Source organism: Hemicordylus capensis, chromosome 7 (assembly GCF_027244095.1).
Source record: "Hemicordylus capensis ecotype Gifberg chromosome 7, rHemCap1.1.pri, whole genome shotgun sequence".
Taxonomy (NCBI): domain Eukaryota; kingdom Metazoa; phylum Chordata; class Lepidosauria; order Squamata; family Cordylidae; genus Hemicordylus; species Hemicordylus capensis.
In genome coordinates this window covers 14,149,843-14,162,277 of record NC_069663.1, presented here as the reverse complement: position 1 = coordinate 14,162,277, position 12,435 = coordinate 14,149,843, and the positions used below count along the sequence as shown (strand labels likewise).

General features: G+C 46.8%; 1 protein-coding gene across 3 annotated transcripts in view; it reads right to left on the bottom strand.

Annotated features, from left to right (window-relative positions):
* The window catches only part of LOC128333081 (discoidin, CUB and LCCL domain-containing protein 1-like), a 50,922-nt gene that overhangs the window by 16,589 nt on the left and 21,898 nt on the right, over positions 1-12,435 (bottom strand). For all 3 annotated transcript variants that reach the window (XM_053268147.1, XM_053268146.1, XM_053268148.1), the window contains 5 exons: positions 10,732-10,869; positions 7,088-7,139; positions 4,808-4,880; positions 3,488-3,621; positions 1,019-1,056 (listed from right to left, as the gene is read on the bottom strand). In XM_053268147.1, the coding sequence (XP_053124122.1) occupies positions 1,019-1,056; positions 3,488-3,621; positions 4,808-4,880; positions 7,088-7,139; positions 10,732-10,869 (435 nt within the window). The remainder of the gene's footprint in view (positions 1-1,018; positions 1,057-3,487; positions 3,622-4,807; positions 4,881-7,087; positions 7,140-10,731; positions 10,870-12,435) is intronic.

The window sequence follows — 12,435 nt, the reverse complement described above, 5'->3', positions numbered from 1 at the left end:
TGGGATCAGGGGGTTATTTGCAGCCCCCACAACATGCTCTGTGCTCCAAGATATTCCCTTAGAGGATGGGGCCATTGCTCAGTGTAGCATCTCCAGGTAGGGCTGGGAAAGACTCCTGCCTGAAACCTTTTGGGGTAGAGAGCCAGACTTGCAGTAGTGAGCATGAACTGTTCCCTTTGCTAAGCAGGATTTGCCTTGGTATACATTTGAGTTGGTGATGACATGTGAACATTGTACAGTATTCCCCTTGGGAGATGAGCCCATAGTTCAGTGGAAGAGCATCTGCTTGCATGCAGAAGGTCCCCAGTTCCCTCTCTGGAATCTCCAGAAGGGCTGGGAGAGACTCCTGCCGGAAACCTTAGAAAGCTAGTGCCAATACTGAGCTGGATGGATCAATGGTCTGACTTGGTAGGCAGCAGCAGAGCTTCTTATGTTCCTCTGGGTGCATGTGGCTTGGCAATCTGGGATTTGCCAATAAGCAAACCTTGCTTTGATCATGAGAATGAGCTCTATGTTCCAAAGCACAGAGGAGTCCCCCCCCCCACCGCCCGTTTGAACCTTGTCTCTCCCATGACCTGACTAAGAGTCCTCAGTCGTTCCATCTGCAGCATGGGGATAATAATACGCCCATACTTTACAGGGCTGTCCAGACCTGTAACCAGCCTCAAAAACCTTTTTGGGGGGATTGCAGAAGTTGGGGAGGCAAATTATAAAATGTTCAATGAAAACAGTCCGTGAGGCTGGGGAGGAAAGAGAGTTTTTTGGTGTGGCAGGTACACTCCATGCCACCAGCTGGCTATGGGCCTGGGGGCTGTCGTAAGGGTTACAATAATTTAATATATGTGAAGCACTTGGCGCCCTCAAGAGAAGTATATAAATGCATAACCGCCCTGAGATATTTTGGAAGGGCGGTATACAAATCAAATAAATAAATAAAAATAAATAAATAAAATAAGTGTCCTGTGATATGTCAAAAGGGCTGCTACGTCCTGCCTGAAGAGTGTAACGGAGAGCATACCTTTATGGAAGATGAGGCGCTTTTCAGATAAGGATCCCCTATTCAAAATGAAAAACAAAAGACAGAAAGGATATGGATGTGGATGCAGCATTTCTCCTTAGTCTGAAAACAATAACGTACTGCATCCTATCTCCTGATTTCCCCCACCCTTCGTACTGTAATACAGCCACATGGGCTCCAGTTTTGATTGCAGCAGTGACATTGGCAGAGCTGTGTTCAACTCCCATGCCATTCTCCTGATCTAGACCACAACAAATCCCAAAGCTGCTATTAGCCCTGTTGAGGAACGATCGTTCATTCATTCATTCATTGTTCGGTTTCTATATCGCTTTTCATTAAAATAACCCCAAAGCGGTTTAAAGGTAAAGTGTGCCGTCAAGTCAGTGACGACTCCTGGCGCCCATAGAGCCAGGTGGGTTTTTTTGGTAGAATACAGGAGGGGTTTACCATTGCCTCCTCCCACACAGTATGAGATGATGCCTTTCAGCATCTTCCTATGTCGTTGCTGCTTGGTATAGTTGTTTCCCATAGTCTGGGAAATATAACAGCGAGGATTCGAACTGGCAACCTTCTGCTTGTTAGTCAAGCATTTTCCCGCTGCGCCACTTAAGGTGCTTCCAAAGCAGTTTACAATATAATTAAATCAATATACAATTAAAATACAAAAAACACAGACATTAAATATAAATACAAAAATAGTATATCTCTATTTTAAAGTTTTAAAGTTTAAAAACATATATATAACAGTCACACACACAAAACACAAAGCAGCAGCAGTGGTAAAAAGTGCACTCTCATATAAAAGCCTGGGTGAAAAGCCACGTTTAAAAAACCAAAAAAACCCAAAACTTTTTATTCAACTTTTCACACCATAAGATACACACACGCACACACAAAAAGGAAAAAAAGAGAAAGAAAGAAAGAAAGAAAGAAAGAAAGAAAGAAAGAAAGAAAAACACAAACAAAAAACCCCCCCAAAACCCCAAAGAGGACTTCCATCTCATCATTAGAACAAGTATCAGTTACGATACCCAAGTTTTGCCTGTAATTTAATCGTCATCCCCCACCCCCCCAAAAAATCACACGAAAGTCAGCTCTAGGGCATTTTAAAAACATTTTTGTTACCACTCAAAAGCCTGATAGAAATCCATTTTATAATATGTTTTTAGGTAAATAAGAAGAGGGTCCCACTCCCTTTTAAATACTTCAAATTTATTTCTGAATAATGCTGTTAGCGTTGCCATTTCTGCCAACTCTAACACTTTAAGTATCCAATTCTCTTTACTCGGGCAATGGATGTCCTTCCATTTGTATGCAAATGTCAATCTTGCTGCTGCTGTCAGATACATAAAGAGGGTGCTGTTAAACTTCAGGTTGAACAGCAAAGAGGAAGAACATTGGAACATAGGAAGCTGCTTTATACCGAGTCAGCCCTTTGGTCCACCTAGTTTAGTAATGTCTACACAGACTGGCAGCGGCTTCTCCAAGGTTGAGGGCAGGAGTCTCTCTCAGCCCTATTTGGAGATGCCAGGGAGGGAACTTGGAACCTCAGATGCTCTTCCAAGAGTGGCCCCTTCCCCTAAGGGGAAGATCTTACAGTGCTCACACATGAAGTCTCCCATTCGAATGCAAACCAGGTCAGAGCCTGCTTAGCAAAGGGGACCATTCATGCTTGCTACCACAAGACCAGCTCCTTGCTCACTGCCCAACCTGAAATCTGAAACCTGTGCTGGGAGTTATTTGCACATGGCTTCATGCTGCGGGGTAAATGTTGAGCGAAGCCACTTCGAATTACACTCGCGGTACTGAGGAAGCAGTCCCTCCCCTCTGCTCTTGGGGTTTTTGGGGGGTGCAAGTTCAGATGGCATGCCTCTGTGTTTTCCTTCTAGCCAATGGCGGGGGTGAGGGGGGGGAAGAAAGAGAGCTTTTTAAGTTTCTAGAGAGAGTATCCCTCTTATCATGTTAATGATTCTATGTCAGTGCCTCTCCCTATTTGCTCCCGCGTTTTCAGAAAAAGTAGCTTAAAACCAGCATTTTAAAAACATGGACATACATCAAGATTAGCTAGGATTCGCAAGACAAAGCCCAATTTGTGTGTGAAGTGCTTCCAAGGATCTCGAAGGGACTTCGGGGTAAGTTTGGCTGGTGTGTGAACGCACACGCTCTCCTCCGAAGGAGATTCGGGGTAGAAGCCCTGTCCGTAGCGCCTCCTGGTGGTGATGAGGAAGGGCCGTCTTGCAGCCAGGAGAGGGAAGCAGGTGAAGCAACATGCAGGCGGTGGTGGGCGAGGCAGGATGCCTGCACTTGCTGCCTCATTGTGGAGGTACCGCCTGAGGGCCCCCTCCCCGGCATCTCATTTAGGAGCTGCCCCTACCCTTCCCTAATTCGTTCCAAGCCCAGCCCCATCAAAGAAGGGACCAGAGGCTGTAGCAGCAGGAGGATTCTTTATCAGCCCAGTGGGCCGCTTACCTTTGTGAATAGAGTCCATTGGCAGAGGCTGATTCGTAGAGAGTGATCCCCTTCTCTCGTGACAAGGTGATCTCCCCACCCTGCTCATCCAAGATTACACCGGCATGGACAGCAGCTTTGCAAAGCACTGATGTCTGGAGGGAACATGCAGGAGACAGCGAATGAAAGGGGAAACCTATGACAGATTCCCCAACCATGGAAGTCATAGGAACATAGGAACCTGTCTTCTACTGAGTCAGACCACTGGTCCATCCAGTTCAGTATTGTCTACACAGACTGGCAGCGGCTTCTCCAAGGTTGCAGGCAGGAGTCTCTCTCGGCCCTATCTTGGAGATGTTGCCAGGGAGGGAACTTAGAACCTTCTACATGCAAGCAGACAGATGTTCTTCCAGTGAGCTATGGCCCCACTTCCTAAGGGGAATATCTTATAGTACTCACACATGTAGTCTCCCATTCAAATGCCAAATAGGGTGGACCCTGCTTAGCTAAAGGAACAAGTCATGCTTGCTACCATGAGGAGGAGAGCTGGTCTTGTGGTAGCAAGCATGAATTGTCCCCTTTGCTAAGCAGGGTCCACCCTAGTTGGCATTTGAATGGGAGACTACATGTGTGAGCACTGTAAGCTATTCCCCTTAGGGGAAGGGGCCACTCTGGGAAGAGCATCTAGGTTCCAAGTTCCTTCCCTGGCATCTCCAAGCCTTGGCTGAGAGAGATTCCTGCCTGCAACTTTGGAGGAGCCACTGCCGGTCTGTGTAGACAATACTGAGCGAGATGGACATATGGTTTGACTCAGTAGATGGCCGTTTCCTATATTCCTATGTTCCTATGCTCGAGGGAGGAGGCTGGAAGCTGAACAGGATAAAATTCTGGCCGCAATGGTCATTTCCTTTAGAAACACCATTAGTGAGGGAATGGAAAACTAAATGTTGGGCATATACAGTATCACAAAGTATCAGAAAGGGGAGTTGAGATATATACAGCCATTTGATGTAATGTTTTCCCCACCCAAATACTGGATAAATAGAAATGAATTGATAATTCATTAATTGATTTGGAGAATTATAAACTATCACGTCAGGGCAAAGCCCATGGTCAACATAAAGGCTGACATGAGCCACAGCTCACTGGCAATGGAAGGAGGTCTGCAGGTCTTCAAGGAGCATTCAGCAACACTGTGTGGAAGGATTCTTGGTGCAGTGGACAGCCTTGTCCACTTGTATATGTCCCTGATGGCTGTGCAACCCTCAGGAACCTATTTATACAAGTGAGCAGGGTTTTTGGAGGGAGAGGACAGATGCCATTTGACCCTACGGTACTCACATCTCGGTAGCCTTGGTTTGTGTTGCCCCAGATGTCTCCTGGTACTCCTTTGCAGCCCGCAGGACAATAAACTCTACAACAGAATAAAGGAAAGCACAGTGCAAGAGTTCTTTCTTGCTATGGTGGCTCAGATAGTCAACACACCTCAAGATAAAGGCAGGAGGCAGCCATATTTACTGAGGGAAATGAAGATGACTGACCAGCTTGGGCCCAGGATAGTTAAGAGAATGTCTTCTTCATAAACCCTGCTGTCTATGAAGATCATCAGGGAAGGTCTGGTTGCAGTTACCACTGGTTTGTTTGGTGGCAACCCAAACCCAGGTCTTCTCTATGGTTGCCCCTGGGCTCTGGAACACAGGAACATAGGAAGCTGCCATATACTGAGTCAGACCATTGGTCTATCTAGATCAGTATAGTCTACACAGACCGACAGCAGCTTCCCAAGGCTGCAGGCAGGAATCTCTCTCAGCCCTATCTTGGAGAAGCCAGGGAGGGAATTTGAAGCCTTCTGCTCTTCCCAGAGTGGCTCCATCCTCTGAGGGGAATATCTTACAGTGCTCATCTGGTCTCCCATTCAAATGCAACCGGGGCAGGCCCTGCTTAGCAAAGGGGACAAGTCATGCTTGCTACCACAAGACCAGCTCTCCTCTCTTCCATGGATCTCTCTGGATCACATTCCCAAATGAAATCAGAACATCCTCATCTCTGGCTATTTTTAAATGACGTGAAAATGCACCTGTTTTATCAGGCTTTCGTTTATAATGTTTTAAAGTTTTATTGATGGTTATTTTAATTTGTTTTATATGATTTAAGTTTTTTATTGTTGTGTTTTAATTGGTAAACCACCCAGAGATATTATATGGGGAGGTTTAGAAATGTGATAAGACAAACAAACAAAACTAAACGACTGCTGCTCGGACACATCAGTCAGGCCATTTGACATGTGCTGTGATGTGTACCCGCAGTTGGTGACCCTATTATAATGGGGACACCAGAGACTAGTAACTCAAGAAATTCTGGCTGACATCCTGACTAAGACAGCGTGGATGTGCCAGGAAGCTGTGTTCACGCTGCAGAGAGCTTCCCCATGACAGCTGCCCTGTGCGTGAAGTGGGGAGGGGAGAGTAAATTTGGATGAGCTGCTCTGCCTTCAGAAGTGCATTGCATCAGCCAGAAATATGTCCCTGAGGGCTGCCAGACTTTTAGGGATCTAGGGACATCGGAAGCTGCCTTATTGGTCCATCTAACTCAGTATTGTCCACACTGACTGGCAGTGGCTCTCCAAGGTTACAAGTAGAAGTCTCTCCTAGCCCGACCTGGAGATGCCAGGGAGTGAACCTGGGACCTTCTACATACAAGCATGCAGACATGGGCATCAGGGGGAAACCAGCAATCTTATACCACCCTTCCTGAGAATATGCCCCATGGGAGTACGTCTCATTGAATGTAATGGGAACTGGCTCAATCTGGGGGAGGGGTGGTGGACAACTGTCCCCTCTTGCCCCAGCCAGATGCCCACACTGAGCTGTGGCCCCATCCCCCAAGGGGAATATCTGAGGGTGTTAACATGTATCCTCCCATCCCAATGTGAACCAAGGCCAACCCTGCTTAGCAAATGGGACAATTTCTGCTTGCTTGCTCTTCTCTCCAGACCAGATCTTTGGTCTGTTTCATGGCATCAGCCAAATATCAGGTTGCACAGCTATTCAACCTTCTCGTGTGCGAGCAACTTTGTTCATTGTGCTAGCGCAGCATTAGTCTGGATGTCAGCCAGTTAGACACATGATGTCTTTTAATGACATGACATGATGTGATGTGACATATATCATATCAAGATATGTGGAGATCTATGGAGCAAAATCTTCTGGCTCCTGACAGTTGATGTCACAGTTGGGATTGCAAGCTTTGCTCAGGACTGGGGACGGGGGAGTGAGGGAGAGAGAGATGCAGTTCGGGGGGGTCAGAAGGAGTTTCTGTTAGATGTAGAAGCTGCAGCTAAGCTGGGCTAGGGTCATTATTTCATTTCAGGTTTTATGTACTTATTTATTTAACACTGTTTTATACTGCCCACTACCGAAGTCTCTAGGACAGTGTTTCCCAACCAGGGTTCCTCCAGATGTTGCTGAACTACAATTCCCAGCATCCCCAACCACAATACATTATAGCTGGGGATGCTGGGAGTTGTAGTTTAGCAACATCTGGAGGAACCCTGGTTGGGAACTACTGCTGTAATGATCTTAATGGTTGGAACCATAATTACTTCGCACAGGAGACACTCACCTGATCCGTTCCTGATTGTAATGGATTCCCTTCTGCAAGCAGGAAATCAAATCTAAAAGACAGAAGGGGACAGCCACACTGGATAAGAGGTTGCAGTTCAGAGCTTGGATCCTGACTGATGGCAAATGGATTGCATAAGTCACAATGGCTACAACACCCCACTTCTTAATCGGCATCCAAATGTTCAGTGAGGATAGAATTCCAAGTACTAGAAAGAGAATCTGTCCCTATGCTATATGAGGCGAACGATCTGTGGTAGTGGTCTCTGGAGGTGTGAAAGTAAGGAGGAGAACCCACCAATCAGCAGGTCACTGCTAGCGCCACCCCTGTTCAAGGTGCAGGCTGACATATTCTGCAACATTACACGGGTGGTACAGGCCCTCCCAAACAGCTGCAGGGCTCTATCACCTGGTGACAGTCTGCACAAGACAGCAGTACAGGATATCCTCATTTTTCATGGACCCTAATTTTACATTTCTATCCTGCTCTTCCTCCAAGGATCCCAGAGGTACATGTTTATGTGTACCCTCACAACAACCCTGTGAGGTAGGTTAGGCTGAGAGATACATGACTAGCCCAGAGTCACCCAGTGAGTTTCATGGCTGAATGGGGATTTGAACTCGGGTCTCCCCAGTTCTAGTCCAACACTCTAGCCACTACACCACGCTGGCTCTCTTATATATATACCCAGGTTCCATTATCGTGGGGGCGTGAATGCTGAAACTGCTAATTGAAAGCTTGCGCCTATGGGGACGATGAGGTTAGGTTCCTCAGCACTCGGTAGGTCCTCACAGTTTCAATTATCATGGTTTTCGGTATGTGCAGTGGTAGCCGAGAACGCAACCCTCGCAAAAAAGAGGGCTCTCCTGCACTGCATCTCAGTTTAAAACCATAAATCTCGGGGCGGGGGGGGGGGATATTTACTCAGGCAAGTATCTGAAATGACTGAACAGCCATTTAGACAGATGTTAAGCATGCAGCCCATTTCAGCATGGACCCAGTGGGTGCAATTTTCCCAGTTTGCTTCTGAGAAAGAACATTAAGAGCTCCAACGTCCAAAATTTCCCGTCATCTCGGCTCAACCCACCTCCTCTCACGATTCCTTCCACAAATCACAAAGGACTGAGGAGAAGAAGAAGAAGAAGGCGGGGGGGGGGAGAAATGACTCATGGATGCTTGTGGTCTGAACCCACCGCCTGACTGATGTGTGAACCCTTCACAGGCTGCAGAGGCCAGGGGCAGATGTTCCCCTTGGAATGTTGCCTGCCAGCATCAAAGCACAAGGGCTGGTTCTCATTTACATAAAGGCTCCAGGCCAAATGACTATATGTTACCTTAGATGCCCAGTTTGACCCTGCTTGTTTGGTTCAGTAGCAGCTGCAGGGTGGGGGGTTCAGGATCAGGATTGGGGTGCACAGGCAGAGGGCATGTAATCCTCTTCCCTCATGCCACCGTCACGAAAACATTGCCCACAAAGCTGATATTTGCTCTCAGGGGGGATCTCCCCTTCATAACTGTAACAGGGCCCTTCCCAGGGTCTAAGAGCAGCAATCTTAATTACTAGGCAATGTTCCCTGTAACGGGGATTCCCAGATGTTGTTGACAACAACTCCCATGCTCCCCTGCCAAAGGCAATTGCAGCTGGAGATGATGGGAGTTGCAGTCCATAATATCTGGGAATCCCCTGTGACAGGGAACACTCAAAAGTGCACCTAGGTAATTTTGGAGCCTGGACCTAAAGGCCTTCGGAGCCCCACCCCCTGCCCCCAGCTGTAAGTTAAGCATCACCCCCTACAGACACACACACACACACACACACACACACACACACACACACACACACCCCATGACACATACAATATATTTAACAAATGGGTTTTTGAGGGCACAAACAGCAAAGGAACTCCCAAGAATGTAAGAATATAACATGGTATATTTATACAAATCTGCATTAGCAGAAACATTTCAACACGCAAGTTAACGTCTTCCCATCTCACATATTTCTTTCCCCACTCCCCGCTCTGTCTCTAAAGCACTCGGTGCTGGTCACAATCACACTTGGCCGCCCGGCGCAGCCCGGGCTGGCAGTGCAGCAATCCAGGGCAGGCTAAAGGGGATTTGGGGGCCTCCAGGGGGTCATGGAGGCCTTGGACTTCAGACTTGAATTCCCGGAGTAAGAGCGCCTCTGAGAACACTGACTGTGTGACCACAGTGCAAGGGGAAAGCTTAAAGGCTCTGCGAGGCACAGTTTGGATCTCATTGGGTGTTATAGCTGCTACCATTTCCATCTTTTGGGGCAGTGGCATCCCATTTACAGAATAGCTAGCTGAAGACCTTTTTGTTCAGCTGGGCTTTCAAAACATTTTGAGTGCTTTTGTCTTTTTTAGTTGCATTTGATATTACTTTTTGTTTTTGTTTGTTTAAATGTATTTTTAGCTGTATGTTTTATTTTACTGTTGTATTGTTTTGTGAGCCGCCCTAAGAACTATTTGTTATGGGGTGGCCATATGAATAACGCTATATTATTATTATTATTATTATTAATAATAATAATAATACTGGGAGCAGCCTATATTCTGTGACGATATCTATAACAATAGCAACAACACTGATAATAAAATGCAACCATCCCAGGTCCTTGGGAAGGACTCGATGTCTGGATAAAACAAACCAGTCAATAACATCTGTCTGACTGTGTAAACAAGAAATAATTTATTAATGTGGAAAAAACCAAAGCTATGCATTTGATTTAACATGTATTTTGGCCTTTGTGTATATCCGCCTGTGTAGCTGTCATGACTTCTTGTCTTTCATTGTGGCAGATATCCTGCACTGGTAAAAAATCCCAACTATCATTAATTCAGATTTTCACATTTTGTCCTGTCCCAGCCTTATACAGGGACCCACAACGAGTGATGGAGAACCTTAAAGACTAAGGTAGTGGTTCCCAACCAGGGTTCCTCCAGATGTTGCTGAACACCCAGTAACCCCAGCTACAATTTATTGTGCCTAGGGATGCTGGGAGTTGTAGTTCAGCAACAACTGGAAGAAACACGGTTGGGACCACTGGACCAAGGCAAGGCAAGGCAAGGCAAGGCAAGGCAAGGCAAGGCAAGGCAAGGCAAGGCAAGGCAAGGCAGACTACAGGACCTTGAACAGCTCAAGTGAGCCACTTCATCTAGAGCAGGGATTCTCAACATTGGGTCCCCAGATGTTATTGGACTTCAACTCCCATAATCCCCAACCAAAGGCCACTGGGGCTGGGGATTATGGGAGGTGAAGTCCAATAACATCTGAGAACCCAACATTGAGAATCCCTGATCTAGAGGAGTCCCCGCTCCAACTGGTGTATGGAGCCGTAGCTCAGAGAGAGAGAGCCTCTGCTTTGCATGCAGAAGGTCCCAGGTTCATCACAAGATAGGGCTGAGAAAGACTCCCACCTGCAAGAACAGCCCTGGCAGGAGAAGAACCATTACTCAGTGAAAGAGCCTCTGCTTTGCAGGTCCCAGGATCACTCCCTGACAACATCTCCAGGTAGGGCTGGGAAAGGCTCTTGCCTGGAGGGTTGTGCTGCAGAAAACTGAAGCAGCACAACTCTCTTGATTTAACTGTTCTTCCTCTGTGTGGGTGTCTCCGTCCCTTACCTGACTGGTTGCCCCTGGCATAAGAAAGCAGGAAACCTCGTCCTGAGCGATGCACTGTGCTGTTGAACAAGATGGTTACTGAGCTGGAGTTCATCACTAAAACCTTGTGTCGCGGATTTGCGTTACTGCAGTATGGGCCTAGAGAGAAAGAGAGAGAACGGACTGTTATGCAAAGGAACATACTACTCACTCTGCCCACCCTTAAGCATTCATCTTCAATCTGTTGGATATGTGACTCTATAGTCATAAGCTCTCATCACCTATAATTCCTGATGGCCACATTTGCACATAACGGGAAACCGAAGTTGAAGGAGCAGAGGTTGCCAAACTTGTACGTCCGAATGTATGAAACCCTGGTCCCATCTGAAAAGCGACCTGAGGTTTCCCTTGCAAAACTCCAATTTGAAACCCTGTCTCACTGCTCACATCCAAGGTCTCCAGCCACCTGCTATATACGCTGGCTGAAAATGGAGTTCAGGGATGAAGCTCCTCCTTCTCTCCATCTGTGATTGGTAGTCAGGGCTGTTCTTCATGCCAGAAGGAAGCCCAGGGAAGATGCTTAACTTGCAGTGGGGGTGGGGAGGCTTCAAAGGCTTTTAGGTTCAGGCTACAAAATTATCTAGGTGCACCTCTGGGTGGACCACTGTGGAAAGAGGATGCTGGTCTAGACAGACCTTGGGCTTGATCCAACAAGGCTCTTCTTATGTTCTTATGACAGAATCACCTCCAACCATAGGTCAAAACAGGTGTGACATAGGGGATCTGAGATCAATCTCACTATAGTGTTGAAGAAATATTTCAAAGATGAAACAATTGCTAGTGCCTGTTATGTCTCATGTGAACCAGCCTTCAACTGTCCCTAAGATCAAGGGGACAAGGTTGCCCACTGGTCTTCAAGTTCCCTTTTTCTTTGCTCCAAAGAACTCAGAAAATAAATCCTTCATGCTGCTCTATCCATTTAATCCAAATTAATTTGCAATCTCCCTCTCCCGGTTAAGACCACAGCTTAACAACCCGTCGGCATTTGCTGGGCAGTTTGTGGGGAGGGTCTGATCAATAAGTCCAGTTTTATGAAGGACGGCTTTGCACATCACAATCTCTCCTTCCCCCAGCTCCCAGCTGTTGTTCTGCTTGGAAGCCAAGAATAAAAAAAACCCAAAATAACCCCATGTTTTAATCTCTTCTTTCATGGCTTTGACTCCATTTTAACAAGGAATCCAGATTCTCAATGCACTGATGCTTCAAATCCTTAGAAGGCTGACTATACTTGCTCAGAGTTGACTATAACACTTATACCCTGACCAGGTCTTCTGATTATAATCTACTCTCCAATTTTCACAAACACGGAGATAGGAAGCTGCCTTATACAGAGACAGACTATTGGTCCATCTAGCTCAGTCTTGTCTACTCTGACTGGTAGTGGCTCTCAGGCAGGATTCTCTCCCTGCCCTACCTGGAGATGCTAAGGATTGAACCTGGGATCTTTGGCCCATCTAGCTAAAGTTTGTCTACACTGACTGGCAGCAGCTTCTCCTAGGTTCCAGGCAGGAGTCTCTCCCAGCCCTATCTGGAGATGCTGCCAGGGATTGAACTTGGGGCCTTCTGCAAGCAAAGCAGATGCTCTGCCACTGAGCTAATGCCTCACCCCCCAGCTACTTAAGATGTGTGTAATGCCCCTATTTTCACAAGGATCACTGCTCAAGA